This window comes from Dermacentor variabilis, chromosome 6, assembly GCF_050947875.1.
Source record: "Dermacentor variabilis isolate Ectoservices chromosome 6, ASM5094787v1, whole genome shotgun sequence".
Lineage (NCBI taxonomy): Eukaryota > Metazoa > Arthropoda > Arachnida > Ixodida > Ixodidae > Dermacentor > Dermacentor variabilis.
In genome coordinates this window covers 87,401,896-87,417,692 of record NC_134573.1, presented here as the reverse complement: position 1 = coordinate 87,417,692, position 15,797 = coordinate 87,401,896, and the positions used below count along the sequence as shown (strand labels likewise).

General features: G+C 44.1%; 1 protein-coding gene across 1 annotated transcript in view; it reads left to right on the top strand.

Moving 5' to 3' along the window:
* Nucleotides 1–12,923, top strand: part of LOC142584251 (thiopurine S-methyltransferase-like) — a 37,109-nt gene extending 24,186 nt beyond the window's left edge. The window contains exons 4-7 of the mRNA XM_075694397.1: nucleotides 3,446–3,520; nucleotides 8,376–8,467; nucleotides 9,775–9,819; nucleotides 12,134–12,923. Of these exons, the coding sequence (XP_075550512.1) occupies nucleotides 3,446–3,520; nucleotides 8,376–8,467; nucleotides 9,775–9,819; nucleotides 12,134–12,243 (322 nt within the window). The 3' untranslated portion in view covers nucleotides 12,244–12,923. The remainder of the gene's footprint in view (nucleotides 1–3,445; nucleotides 3,521–8,375; nucleotides 8,468–9,774; nucleotides 9,820–12,133) is intronic.
* Nucleotides 12,924–15,797: the final 2,874 nt, after the last annotated feature.

Sequence of the window (15,797 nt, the reverse complement as noted above, 5' to 3'; positions counted from 1 at the left end):
AGCAGCAATGCCAGATCGCTAGAAGCTGTATTAATTTCGGTTGGTGCGGAAGGCTCAAAATGTCGGAGAATAGGTTGTCACGTCAAAACGAGCTTACGCTCTCCAAAAGAGTCATCACACTTGGCAGTTCCATCGAAGTGTGCATCGTTTCGTAGAATACATGTCAATCTTAAGGCAACATCAGCAAACCGACGAATAAAGCGGCGAAAAAGTAAACCACAGTCCCAAAAAAGTGCGGAGCTCCTCACAGACCATAGATCTTGAAACTCTTCTACGACTTAAGTGTTCTGTTGATCAGATCGGATGCCGTGTTTATCCGAAAGATAACGTAACACCAATGCTTGTCGCTCACCGAAATGACCCTTCCTTGAGTTCAGAATGAGCCCAGATTTCTCTATACAGCCGAGAACAGTATCGATGCGTTTATGGTGTTAACTTAGAGTGCGATGAAAAAAGTGCAACGTCTGCTAAAATCTGCCACTTTAGGCTACGCACAATTGTATCCCTAATGCGCTCAAAAGTTGCGGGTGCGTTGCAAAGCCCGAAAGGCATTCCATTGAACTATTATGGCCCAGCCTGTGTCACAAATGTCATTTTCTTTCCGTCCGCCGGTCCATAGGTATCTACTAATAGCCTGAGCGCAAGTCAACTGAACCAAAGTATTAGGCTGAATGGAACGTCGTCAATATCGTCGTGAAGATAGACGTCCTTTTTAGTGACTGTATTTCGGCGTCGATAAGCCACGAAGAATCGCCATGTTCCCTCTTTCCATTTAACGAGTGTCGCTGGAGCTGGCCAAGGCCGCCACGACTCCTGAAACGACATTCATTTTTAAAACATTTCGTGAACATGGTCACTCGCTTATGTTATGATCGCTTATGTTATCTTGCATTCTGCTGGGGAGACTCGGTAAGACGTTTGTCTTATTGGATGTGCCGTACATGTCTTGCTCCTCTTACGCGTACGAGGTGCGGAGGTCAAGGAAGCTTTGGCATACTGTGAAAAGTCGAAAACGCGCAGTTGTCTTGACATTGGTCAAGGAATGGTGCTCACTGGCATTGAGTCACTTGTTGAGCATGCGAAGAATACAGGAGTCTGTTCATCCAAGCTTTCTCACTTCGCCTGGCGAATCTACATCCCTCAGTGGAGCCACTGTCAAATGCGCATTTTTTTCGAAGGCGGCGAGTTTTTCAAGGCGTCAAGAAGTATCGCAGGCTCAACTGAGTAATTCGCAGTCCAAACCAGCATTTCCATGATCCACTTGCACTAGGATGTGGGGGATCACAATGTTCTTTTTTGAGCAATCTGAAAGAATGGGCTGTACAGTGGCTTCAAACATAGCGTGTGTAGTGCTGACGCAAGCCACTGGAACAGAGACAACTAACAAGGCTGGCACTGTGGTATCTCCAGAGAAGGAAAACGCACTTTCGTGGCAGAGGCTGCTGTCCTGAAGTCCAAATGGAATGTTGCCGTGCTCTAAAAACTCCCCAGTTCCACAGTAGCGGCATAATGCTTCAAAAAGTCAAGGCCTAAAACTACATCATGCGTTCACCGGGATATAATTACAAATTCGGTAGTAAAATGTCGATCACCTAAGGATACGTCGCGAGTTCACACACCAACAGGACACAAGGTTTCGCCCCCCACTTGAAAGAACATTCTTGCTTGATCCAACCTAAACATCGCCTTGTAGGGTAGCTCTCTTTTAAAGACAAGACGCATTACTGAAATACTTGTACCCACTTCCAACAATGACATTGCCGGCAGCTCACTTAAAGGTATGTGCACCTTGTTCCTGAAATAAAAGTGGAAGGAGGTATATCTCTCTACAGCGAATTTTCAGCAACCTGGCTAGTTTTCCAGGGGAGCGGTGGCGAGCGCCACAGTGGTGATTGCGAACAGCGCGTCCAAGGCGCCAGTGGTGGTGTCAAGCTCCAGTCAGATGCCGGTTAGAAATTCACGAAGCTTCATTGCCAGAAACCACTGCCTGATGTTGCGCAGGTCGGCAACGGAGTACTGGGGAGTCCGTCATAGCGCTGAGGGCGCACAGCGGCTGCTCGTACCGAGGTCACTGTCGGGGTCCGAAGAGCCGTGCGATGTAGCCGGTTGGACCGCAGCAATAACACACAGAAACGTGGAGGTCGATTCACGCATGGATCTTCAAAATAGGCAGGCACATGGGAATACGGAGAATAACTGTCACCAGTCTCTGTCTCTAAAACACTTGTGGGTTGTCGATATTGACGGGTGTGACGAGAGTGGGATGGTAGCCAGGCGGAGGCGACGTTGATTTCATTGCACGTGGAGTTACCGCTTAATTGAGGTCGTTCGTGGAGTTCACCGACTGCCAGGTAGGAGCCGTCCGTGAGAACGCAGCGTCTGATGATGGGCAGGAACTTGCGGAACTTCGCGTCAGAGTTTCCCTTCACGAGCGACATGGCGTATCCTTGAGATCAGGTCCGACAACGAAATCCCGTCTTCGGTTGCAACCGTAATTACGTTGGTGAACCGGTGGAACATTGTCGTTATTCGACGCATCTTCTAAGTTTCAAAGGTGCGGCAATGTCGTATCACGCCAGAAAACGCGTTCAAATTATCCTTGCCGATAAGGATACTGTAGAAACTCTCTCGGATCCCCTTGATTCGATGACCAACTTTGTCTTTTTTGGACATATGTTCGTTTACCTGTTTACACAAGCTAACGATCTCTTCAACATACGTGGTGTAAGTCTCACCAGCAAGTTGAGCCTTTGGGGCGACAGTCAGCTGGGAACGCTTTTTTCTTGGCAGTGGTGTCATTTCTTCAACGAAACATTCCAGTTTGTGAGGGTGTCCTTATGATGCTGGTACCAGGAAGACGCGGTGTCAGTTAGCGAGAACACATTTGTAAATTGTGACTTCGAGTCCCGTTTGTTGCTCTTGTTCACGCTTTCGTAATGTGTCAGCGATTCATTGACGACTTCTCCAGCTTTCCCTCTGCAAGAGCGTGGCTCGCTATGCGATGGTAAAGGCCAAGACGTGAGGACGTCGAAACACCTGTCTCAGTGGGATTGTCGGGTGGCGATGGCAAACGACCGGCAAGGCGACGACTTAAAGAGAAAAGGTTCTTTTGGCAGACATGATAAACATGACTACCACCGGAAATGTTAGAAGGCCTGAGGCGTTTATTCAGATGGCTCGGCGCAAAAGCACTGGATGGGACAACGTTGCCAGACCAGCTACAGTCCCCCTCTTCCTCTTTCTCTTCCAACTCTCCTTCGCTTGTGCTTCTTACGTACATACGCGCTATTACAATTTAAATAATTAAACTGCGGGTAAATATTCCCTACGTAAATTCAAATAATAAAGCTAGCAATAACTGTCTCATGAACATTCTTCTATAAAAGCAGGCTCTCAAGCTTCTGTTTTTTTGTTCAACGTTCTATGTCTGAATTTTTTGTTGCAGGGAGTGCGCTGGAACTGTGGACATTGTTTGGGATAGATCTGGATTTACAGCCATGAGAGTCGAGAACCGTGCCAGGTAAAAAAATACTTTTATTACACTCCTACAAACTAAAAAACTTTGCGACAACAGTAAAAATATTTTGCAGCATCTTCAAGTTATTCGTTTTGGAGGAGGTTACGAATACACGAAGGGATTCTTTCAAACACAACAGAAGCTATAAATATACATTGTTGAAATGCCAACGTTTTTTGTCACGTTGTAGTTACCAGTTCCTATGAAGTATCTAGTGTTCGAACGTTTTATTGAAGGCGTGCTAACAGCCGGTCAGATGCAAGCCTTGAACGTTATGGAAATCGTTATTCTTGCAATAGCGGTGTGAGAAACGTAGTAAGAAACGTAGCCTATCTGTCATAAAGGCTGCTATGAAGACGTGAGTCAAATAACACTGCACTGCGTGCTTCGGGGTTTTACACTGTTGTGCCAAGTACAGCAAAAAGTATCTTGCTCTCGCTTCTGCGAAGCCATTATGCAGCGTCAGCTAAAGCAGCTAGACCCACAAACGGTGTTGGCTGATACTGCGATCACGCGTGCATTCTCAGTAATGCATAATTTCCAATTATGAGTTAAATAAAAGAATAATATAAAGCTCTGTGATCTCAAAACACCGCAGAGCCATGTCATATTTGCACTGCACATATCTGTGATAGCTGCGCGTGTCCTCCCAGATGGCAGTGGCGTGCTGCATAGCGTATTCAGCCGCGGAGCCAGAGGGTATCACGATGAGACCTTTCACCAGCGCGACATTCAAGTATTGGCCTGCGCTTTGCCTTTTTGGCTTCTCCGCTGAACATCATTCAGCGCTAGCAGATGCGCAAGAAAAGAGAGAAAGCTAGACATTGGTGCGATAACTCCATTTACAGTTGAAGGCTTGGAAAAGTTTTTAGGAATGACAAATCTGAGACGACTTCGTTTAAGAAATAGCGAGGCCATTCTATGATTCTTCGGGAAAGTGCTTGAGCGATCCTTTAGAGACCACAAAAAGTAGTGTTACAGCGTTATCGCATATTTCTTTTTGCCAGCCTATCACGCTTGTATGAAACTCAGGAAGGGATCCTGCAGTCATAACTATGCTGATAATCTCACAAAAGAAAAATACATAAAATGCACTACAAAAAAAGACGATGGATCATAAGTCAAAATTTCAAGCCCGTTATCAGAATTAGGATTATTCTCCTGGGCGCTTTACTTGAAAATGTGAATACAGTAATTTCACTATTTAGGCATCTAAATATTGCCTCAAATTATTATGGTCTAGGTGCCTAATGTAATGTGGGTGTATCAAGGAAAAATTAATATTTGGCACCTTGAAATCATTTAGAAATTTTCGATGCTATGTTTTTGAAACACCGTGTCGGCTCTATTCTAACGTTGTGAGTTTGTTTCTGCTTCATTTTGCTAGGAAAATAGGAGCACAACGTTTCTGAAACGTTTGCTACTGTGCGCCGAGAAGCCTAATTGCGGTAAGGGAGTGGAGGTGGCTTGAGAGATTACCCGCAATGGCATAGGTTGCACAGCTCGAAGTTTACTTTCTTCAACTAATCCTAAACCCTGTACGTTCGGTCAAAGGTGCTATGCTAAAAAGAAAGTTACGCATTAAGAAAAGAAGAATTGGCATAGAAGGTAGCATTTGCTTATGTAAAATGTATAGGATAGAGGCCTTATCTTTTAGGCGGAGCTTTTACCGTTTCCTACGATATTACTGTTGCTGCTGCTGCTGGCCGCTGTCATGCCGAATAGCTGTAACCGACCACATGAGTCGTACCAAAAATAATATCCTGATCACGCAGTTCTTGTTGTACCAAAGCTGTCAATGCTGACTCTTGCCTGCTGTCTCGGAGAATTGGCCTAAACCGAATATAGTGCCAATAAATGCAATATGCAGTAGAATCAAGGCAGCCAGCGGCGGCAGGGGGTGCGAATAAATGCGGACGGGCGCTCCTACACTGTCACGTCATCATTGCGATTTGATAGTCGTCCTTCCTTCGCCATCATACTATTTTTGTTATTGCGTCATCGCCAGAGAATCACCGTTATGCCGTTGTCACCGTTGTCACCGTTGTCGTCGATGACATGTCGGTACGAGAGAAACACGGCATATAGTGCGAATCGAGGCGGCGCGCGGCAACAGGCGTGCACATAGGCGCTGATGCAAGCTGGAACACCAACAAGTAGTCGCCGTTATTCAATCGTAATTAGTCCCTCGTGGCCATCTTAATATTGGCATGCAATTGTAGTGATTCTAGTCCCTCCACAGGTCCCATCCTATTGTTACTGGTCTTAACAGCGCAAAGCGTAGACAAGTCCCAAGAGACGAGAAGACGACACCTTAAGCGCTGACTTTCAACAACGTTTATTTGAAACAAACACAGCTTCTTATACCATTGCCCGCATGTGTCGCAGTCACGTGGTCCCACATCACGTAAAACAGACACTTTTTCTTTTTTTGTCCTAAAGATAGTGGTTGTACATGAAAAAGCTCAAGTTCTTTTTTGTCAGTAAGAAGGACGGCGTGCTCAACGCATTGGTCACAAAGCCTGGTAATCTCGACTGCCTCAATTATCTCACGGACCAGCTGGTCATTGTGTTTGTTAAGCACTTCAGAGCGTCTGTATTCCGGGAGGTAATTGAGGGAGCCGAGATTACTAGACTTCGTGACCAATGCGTCAACATGCCATCCTTGTTACTGACAAAAAAGAACATGAACTTTTGCAAGTACAACTACTATCTTTAGTGCAAAAAAAAGAAAAGTGCGTATTTCACACGATGTGCCATCAGGTGATTGCGACACGTGTGGGCAATGGTATAAGAAGATGTGTTTCTTTCAAATTAACGTTGCTGAAAGTAAGCGCTTGTGGTGTCATCGTCTCGTCTCGTGTCTCGTCTATGTTTTGTGATGTTAACACCATGATGGAAAAACCAACAAGCCCATGCTGCTATTCTAGCCAAACCCCATTGTTGTTTCATCTTTATCGTCAGGCCTTCACCTTCGTTTTCTCCACGTCATTCCACCTTTCTCGTTCAATTATCTCATGCCATTGTTGACACGCCATCATCCTTGCATGTTCATCGTCTTTCCAGCACCGCCATACCGTTGTCATCATGCCATCGATGTTATACCATCGAAACTCTTTTGGAATATTCATATTATTGTCCTCATGCTCTCGTCGTCGTAAAGATCTATAAAGATCTCTTTTTCGCAATGCTGCCATCGTCTTACCTACGTCGTCCGTCCAACGTGGTCATGGTCATCATGCCGTAGTCATCGTCGGCGCATTTTAATCGTCGTAATGCCAGTGTGATTATCGATATGCAATCGTCGCCATGCTACCGTAGTCTTTGCAATGTAACTTCGGGGTAGCTACTCGTATTGTTGTCAGGGCATACCCATCATATAGTTATTTTCATTCCAGCATTGTCACACCATTGTTGTCACGCTGTGGTCGTGATCTCCTTGTAATTATTTTAGCGGTGTTATCACATTAATGTCGAACCATTTGTCCCATTTCGGCTCCATAATACATTTTGTCACGCTGTCCCTGTCATTCCGTCGTCGTCATACCATTGGTATAATTCTAGCAACCACATCTCGTTGTCTTCACGCCGTCAGTGTCCCACCATCATCGCTATTATACCATCCTCATCCTGTGGTCGTGATGCCAATGTTGTTACACCAACTTCATCGTCATTCTGTCATCGCCATGTCATCGTCATCCTTCCATAGTTGTCTTTGTCGGGTTATTCCATCGTCGTCATTCTCCCGTATTGATTCTAGTGTGGTCATGCCATTGTTGTCGCCATGCCGCCGTCACCGTTCTATTATTTTCGTTGCGTCTTAATCATACGTTGACCTTCATACCATCGCTGTCTTTCCTTGATGTCATGCGTGGCAAGTGCATGATCGAGCGTCACTGGTTTATGTGGAGCGAGTTAAGTTAAGCGAGATAAAGTTAAGTTAAAATATGTCCAACTGGGTCGTGTGGCGTCTACTTGCGAAATATCCCTAAGACGAAATATCTTTTACATAAAAATAAACCTTTAGAAATTTCGCTCAATGTGATCCCTGCTCGACTGTGGAATCCGCATATTCTTCACTTGTGCAAACGTTTTACGCAAGCGCGAATGCAACTCTGTTGAAGTTTACATTATCAGTCAGAATGCTGCTTGAAAATAATTGCCTTTGGAGTTTCTCTCTGGAGGTAGGAGAAATATTTTGTAGTATTCAATTATCTGAATGCGCAAGTAATAAATGCTGAATTACGCAAAAAGCTGTCGGCGTGAGGTCGTCGGCGTCGGAACATGGTCTCAAAAACGACAGACGGCGTCAAACGGGAGCACCTTCGAGAAAACGCTCGCATTGAGGCGAATTTTTTCAGGTGAGGTTAAGTAAACGAAGTAAATTATTTGCTGTGAGCACAAATTTGGTGCTTGCGGTTGGTGGGAATGAAACCCCGGCCTTCATGGTGCGAGAAGAGCACGCGTCCGCGACGTCAAGTTGATCTATCGTTTAGAGTAAAGGTGTGCCTGATGCGTGCGTCATCGCACACACGACCTCGCAGCCATCTGGCTCAGTGTGGTGGCTGCATAGTGCTTGGGTCATTGGACGTGTGATGGTGTAGCTAATGGTGTGGGGGTGGTGCTACGTCATGCCTGTATAAAATTAGCGCGTCAATAAGATTCTGAAGTTGACAAGCGCTATAGTGCTTTCGCATTGTCACATGTACTCGTAAGCAGACTTCAGTGTTTGTAAGAATTAAGTAATACTGGAGAAGACAGTGGTGTCATCTGGTGCCTGTTTCTATAACTCCATTACGTTACATTGTCCAGAATGGAGGGTTAAGTGCACAGTTTAATAACCTATGCTTCTCAACAGATATGCTGCAGTAATCAAGAATCTGCTGGCCCCAGATTTCTCGTACGGCATGTGGACGGTTGTTTATGATACGCCCAATATTGCTGACACGAGTGAGTCTGACCTTGCTTGATATACTCTGTCTTTCTTTTTTTTACTTCGAAAAATAAAAACAAGGCCCACAATGTTTACTCGAATCACGGCACTGCAGTATAACTGCCCGCGCAGGCGGACATAATTTGCATGAAAAAACAACGCAAGCCAGCCACTAAATAGCATATGGACATTATTTACTTCTTAGCTGGACCTTACTGCTCATCGCTACATCCGAGCGCTCTCTTGGATCGTAATATTAGTTTAGCTCTGTTTTCACCTTTCACAATGGCACCGCAAACCAAAAGAGCTGGCGTCAAATCTTTTGTTTAATTTGCCTGATTACACGCGCAGCACCACGAAGCCCGGCTCCCGGTGCAATCCACCTGCGACGTAGTACAATGGCCTGAAAAATCCGAGGACACCTAAGCACATCTCATGAGTTGTGCCTTCAAAAGCATCAATGTCCAATATAATGCCGCTGAGCAGTTCTTTGAGTTATGAACTCCTCGCGGGCAAGTGAACGCATTGAGATGCTTGGCCAACGTCTCCAGTATAGCGCAAGGCGGTGCGATCTGAGACATCGTGCTACCTCGTTCGTTTGCCATAGAGCCTAACTGGGACATTCCCCAATAAGCCGCAGTGTTTTTGATGGCTCCGCTTTCGTCACGCCGGGCTTGCCACTAGGAATTTGAGCCCATGTAACACGATGTCATAATGCAGAGCGCTCAGGCCTGCCATCTAGGAGGCACTGGTTAAGCCCAGTGGTTAAGGTACTGGGCCGTTGAGCTTGGGGTTGTAGTTTCAAAACGCACTACCGCCAACGTTTTCCTTTTTTTAAATTTATTGTATTTTTATAAATTAATTTCTGTAAAGCGATTACCGAGGCGAACTTACAACGTAGGTGAGAGCTTGACCCAACATGTAACGGGTGGATAAAACAGGTTTCCGAGAGCGAGAGCGCGGGTGAGGTTCTTAGTGCTGGATTTAAAATTACCAAGATTGAGAGCGAATGGTGCTTGGCAGCTACCTGTAGTTTACCAGGGAGGCAAGAATCCTAATTGTTTGTGTAACACTGCCAAATAATTGTAAGAAATGAACCTCAATGTTTTCCAGTATACAGCAACACTACATTGCCAATATCTGGAGCTCACTCAGGGCTTACCGTTGTAAAAGCCAATGTAGTTTGCAGAAATTCCCACGATGTAGTTATTCTAAACCATTCAGCGCAAAAGGTGTGAATTGCATAACTTACCTTTTAATTCTAGCGCATTCTAATGGCATACTTCACAAGTCCGTCATAATACTACGCCTATTTTCTTTGCAGTCGGGCCTCGAAGCGCCGGAGAATATGCCCTTAGAGAATATTTCGGTGAGGATTTTGTTGAATCACACACCTTGCTTCATTTTGACCATACACATTGTATTTTGAGGACGTTTTTATTGGGGCCACGAAGCTGACATTTTGAGGAAAAGACAGCTTGATAAATTCATCGCTCACATTAATTGGCTATAAAGTGCCATGCTTATGTGCTAGCGCTGCGACTGCCATAGTGATGTCGTGTTGTGATTTTTAGGATTTGCTATCTGACGGCCGATTAGAAACGTAGATAATTTTTCCATGATGTGGTATTTTTTAAGCAATAAAATCATTATTAAAACTCAGGCGGTGGTGGAGATCTAAGGATTTGCTGCTAGGGGAGACCGGCGCGTTAGCAATCGAATATGAAGAGATATGCCTTTTATTTCAGGATTAATATGCTACTGGACATAACCAACTTGCCCTAAACCTTGAAATTGCACTTTAAGGTCGTATTAGATTAAATTTTCAAAATGGTGTTTTAATTCATAATAGTATTTACTAACGCATCCTCGTCGCAATGTAATGCAAGATATGTTCTTATAGATAATCTTTTTAGCTGCAGGTTTAGTGATAAAGAAATTTAGCGGCAGCAGTTACAAGGACAGTTTCTAAAATGTTCCCTATCACCTGAGAAATGAACAAACGAATCTGCCAGATGCCTTTCCGCCAGTAAATACACAACTGCCTTCATGTCTTTTCTCGTTCACAGCCATTAGGCTTTTAGCATTTCAAAATTTTTTCACAGTGAATAATGAATGCGGAGGTAAAATTTTCTTACTGCTTCGCGAATCGCAGAGTACCACTGCTTGTAGAAGTTTTACTGGAAAGTCACACCTCAACTTTTTTTATAATGCACTTCAATTCGCTTAAGCGTCACGACATTAACATCAGCTGTATTCGCATAGTTTATCGCTGGTAAAGTTCAGTTTCGTTACGGAGTACTGGGAAAACGTTTTCAAAAGCGCTGAAGTAAACGCGTTCTCCTTGCAAATATGTTTTCGTACGCTCCTTTGATGAATGGATTTATCTGCAATGATATGCTGCCAGGCAACGCGTCCTCTCAGCCTTCTTTACCTGCAAGAATTTCCAGCACGTGATGTCGAGCTCGCACATTTAGCGTTGGCAATGGCGGAGTAATAAAAGGAAATTTCTGTGGCCAAACATTTGTGCGGTGCAAGCTCAAGAAGCGATTGTTGTAACGGGATATACGTCATCAGCGCCATGTTTTGCATATGTCCCGCTGCATATAAAGTGGTGCCAGCCCGTCGATGAGAATGATATTGCCTACGATCCGCCTACTATCGCAATGAGCTTCCGCATTGTTTCGCCTCACGATTGCGCGGCGAAAGATCTGTCCCACAACCAGATCTCGAAGCATCGGCGTACTCGTATAATTTCTCGGCACCATATCGCGCCACAGCCCTGTCGATGTCGCAGTCGGCAGGCACTACTTAGTCCTGGTATTTCAAGGAATCTCTTTATTTTTCATCATGCATGTAGGAATGCATTTAAAACGAGTTGAAAGAGAGAGTCGGCAAGATTGAACAATACTGTTGGAGTCGTCCTTTGAGTATTCAAACAATATCAGGCTATGGTCTCCATGGCAGAATGTTGTTTATGTGTTTACGTGGTTTTAAAGTAATGTTCTAAACCGCTTCTGCATAAGAATACTAGTGTAGCATTACAAACTTAATATGCCTATTCACCGCAGTTTTCGCATGACGATGTACTTATTCGTCACCATTTATGCGGAAATCTTCGAATAATGTTAAAAAATAGTGTGCATGCTATCCTTCTATGGTATACAAATGGGCTTAGCTCCGCCAAGTGATTGTAATTAGTATATGTTTATTAGATTTTCGTTTCTTGTTTTTAGTACTACCGCGGTTATTTTGTATTTGTGTTTCTTCTTCTGTGCATTGAGCAATTTATTTCTTGTGTTTCCAATGTACGCGTTTGCGTTCTCTTGTAACATCGTATAGTGCAGTGTCTTGCATGGAAAGGTTTTATTTATTCTTGATTACAATGCTGCTACAGGCCTGCATTGCTGGCGCAAGCATGCAGTGAAGGTTAAAGGCTGGCATTATATATATTTAGTTAAAATTTGGCCTACAGCTGCTTTCCCTAGTTTTCCTTGACTGTAGTTTTCTGCGTCTATGCTTACAGCCATATTAACAAACGAACTAGTCTACCTAAACTCACATGTCGCAAAAATAAAAAAAAAACAATTAGAGTGTAGTTCTAACATGCTTCACTACACCTAAATTACAGGAACTGCTAAGGGGACTGCAAGAACACTAACACCGTATCACATTTTTCGCAGGAGATACGGCTGCGAAGATTGCACTCGTGGATAGCCATGTTCAAGAGACGATGCTCTACGTGCAGGGTGGTGGACCATATACTTACTGTCTCTGGCACATGACCCCATGAAAGCCGTAAAGGAGCAAATTGTTTGGACATGCCATCTGTGTAAACATAATTGCGTTGCTCATACATTACCATGTTTTCTAGACTATTGGAATTTACAAATTGAATCCGTGAAGTTCGCAAGGCGGATCCACTGGGAACTACTTTCCCGAAAGACACCAACTTCAAAATAGTAAATTCAGAAGTTTGCGGAGACATGCATTGGCGTTTCGGTTACTTTTGTGCACTAATGCATCAAAAGGCGTTTTTTTTTAAAGTAAGTAGGGCTACAACGCATTTTACGGCAAGTTTGACGGCGAATATCTCGTAAATGGTGTCATCCACACAATTCGTTTTTTGTGTATATGCCTTGCAGTCGCGTCCCCTAAAATACGTAAACTCGAATGTGGGTCTTAATGCAATTATGTAAAATGTAAGTAGTGAATTTCCGTTAATTTCTCGATTGTGCAAGTAATGTCCGGCTCTTCGAGTAGACTTGCTCATGGACTAGAATTGTGCTAGCTGCCACAGGCAATTTTCAAGAATTTTTGAAAATGCTAGATAAAAACTGGATGATCACTGAGAGGCAGGGAACAAAAGAAAAAAAAAGTAATGGAAATTTATCGTTAGGGTAATATAATTTTGCATGGTGTAGGAGGTGCAAGGAAAAAGCTTATTTCAGTGTGGATCTATATATTCGTATAATGGCGTGAACATTTGATAATTAATAAAAAAAATACATTACCCGTGGATGTAGCTAGTATGAGCTGGTGGAAGCATCTCGTTGATTTACAGAACATCACATGAAAAACGATAGGCGTAAGTTTCCCAAGCAGTCTGGTTCAATATTATAGAGATATTTCCCTGAAATGGCCTAAACGCCATGGCAATAAGAAATGAATCATTTGATGACTCTTTACTTTTTCAATTGCTTCTTGGCTGTCCGAATTTGGGCGAACGATACTGTGAACTTCCGCACAGGGAACCATAGTTACTTTTTTAACTGAATAATTAAGACAGGATACTTATATATCATTTGTAATGCTACGCTAGAGTAAATAAGGAAGTGGAGATAATTAAATGGACTAAGTATTGATACTTCCAAAATAAAAGACATGCTTTTTCATTCAAAGAACGACAAGGAGTTACTTTATGAACATCTAAACATAGGAAGTTCTATGCAAGAGATTGGCTACTGCTAGAGATCCTCCACTGCTGGACCGTCAAAGTTGCGTCACAGGAGAAATTTCTCGACATCACGGAGAAAAAACGGAATTGGTGCTAACAAATTTCAGCCAGGAGTTCGAACACATTTACAAGGAGATGAAGATCGCATACATCAAGAAAATAATGGAAACTAGCAATGCGTTTGTCCTCTCAGACTCTGCCACACCTTTGTCAGCGGCCATATTTCCAGAAACAGACTTCATAACAAATGCAGGTCTCCCTATGAGTAAGCAGCAACAGCTCAAACATTTTCCCGACGATAATAAGACTGCTTTTCAACGTCATCGGGGATAAAAAAAAACACCACACCAAGTACAAAGCAACGCAAATAACCGAAGAGTGCGCTCGACCACTCCGTCAGAGCCCTCACTAAGTTTTGACGCGAGAACATGAAACTACAAGGCAATAATTTTATAAAATGCTGCACGACGACGTCATCCAGCCGTGCAGAAGCCCGTGGGCATCTCGTAGTTTTGTTGGAGAGAAAGGACATAACCCTACGTTCCTGCGTCGGTTGTCGTTGAGTGAAGAAGATGCCGAAGCAGGATGTATACCCCTTCCTACAGATAAACGAGGCATTGGACCGGCTATGGAACGCGAAAATCTTTTCGTCGGTGGATCTCAAGACTGGCAAGTAAAAGTCGACGAGAACGATCCCAAAATGACCGCTTTCATCATGCGGGACGGCCTGTGTGAGTTCAAAGTCATGCCACTCGGACCGCGCTGAGCGCCTCCAAGGTTCCGGCGTGTGATGGACATGGTGTTAGCAGGGTTGAAGTGGCAGACATGTATCGTCTAGTTCGAGGAATTTCAGCGATCCTCTTAGGTGGCTTGGGATATAATAGAGGCCATAATGACATCAGGGATTCCTTTGAAGCCAGAAAAGTGCGACTTTATTGCAATAAGGTCCTCTTTTTGGGCCACGTCATTAGCGAATCTGGAGTCTGCCGTAATCAGCAGTAGCCATCAGCCATCGCTAACTTTTCGCAGCCCACTGACAAGAAGGGAATGCGCCCATTTGTTGGCTTGTGCAATTATTACAGGCGCTTCATCAAGAACTTTCCGCGCTTCACCAGGACCTTTATCACGAAATCAGACGTCGATATTAGGGGGCAAGTGCCGCAAGCCGAATCCTTCGAAGGCCTTAAACGGCACCTGTAGTCACCACCCGTGCTAGCCTACTCCGGCGAAGACACCAACACCAAAATCCACACTGCCGCAAGTAACCTAGGTCTTGGCGCCGTCCTAGTCAAAAGGAAAGGTGGAGTTTAAGCGGTCATTATTACGCTAGCCGGTAGCTGTCCAAAGGGTAATCCGAATATTCTACAATGGAAAAAGTATAGCTTGCTATTGTCTGGGCTACTAAAAAAATTCCGCCCTTACCTATGCGGCAGGCTCTTCAAAGTCGCAAGCGGCCACCATGCCTTGCGTTGGCTGGCCAATATTAAGGACCCATCATGCCTTGCACGGTGCAGTCTGAGGCTTAAGAAATTTGACATCACCGTCGTCTATAAATCGGGAATTGAAGCATTGATACCAACTACCTATGACTCAACCCCAATGACCAACCGTCGCAAAATGACGCGGAAGACGACGCCTTCCTAGGAACAATGAGCACAGAGGACTTCACTGAACCGCAACGAAGAGACCTGGAGCTAAAAAAACCTGGTAGAGTACTGGGAAGGCAAGACCGACGTTTTCTCTAGTGCATTTAGACGAGGATTGTCTTTGTTATCTTTGTAAATAAAACAAGATATGTATTATGCGGTAATGTCACGCGAAGGTGCCCCCATTTATTTAAATAAGGATTGCACTTCTTCGAGAAACACAGCAGTGTTGACAAAGCATTGCCCTGCTACGTCTCCAGCCACCCTGAAATTGTTTCTAGAAATGAAACATTTTGTCATTGATGCCGCGGTTCAGGTAGAAATGACAGCCTGGTTACAGTCACAGGCAGCAGGATGGCATTACACCCATACGCGAAAAAGAATGCTGTGATACAGTGAATTAATAAAAAATCCAGGATAATTCGCACCACCACAAACACTCTTCGCACCAGCCTATCCTGCAATACAATATTTTATTTTTACTGGTCATGCCTCCCCTAAAAGCAAATTGTAACATATACCTATGTCACACGGCCACAGAAAATGTCTTTACTTTGTTTATACCTCAAATTTTAATGCTTTTTGCGTAATGCCACACAGATAAACACAATACCATTCGCCCTAATGTCATTTGGGCTTTGCATTTGACTTGGAATAGCCGAAGTTTCTACGGTCGGTTCCAGCGTTCTCAAAGAGGGCAACAAAATAAAAATCACAGCACTGTAGCCAGCTTGCTTTTAGGAT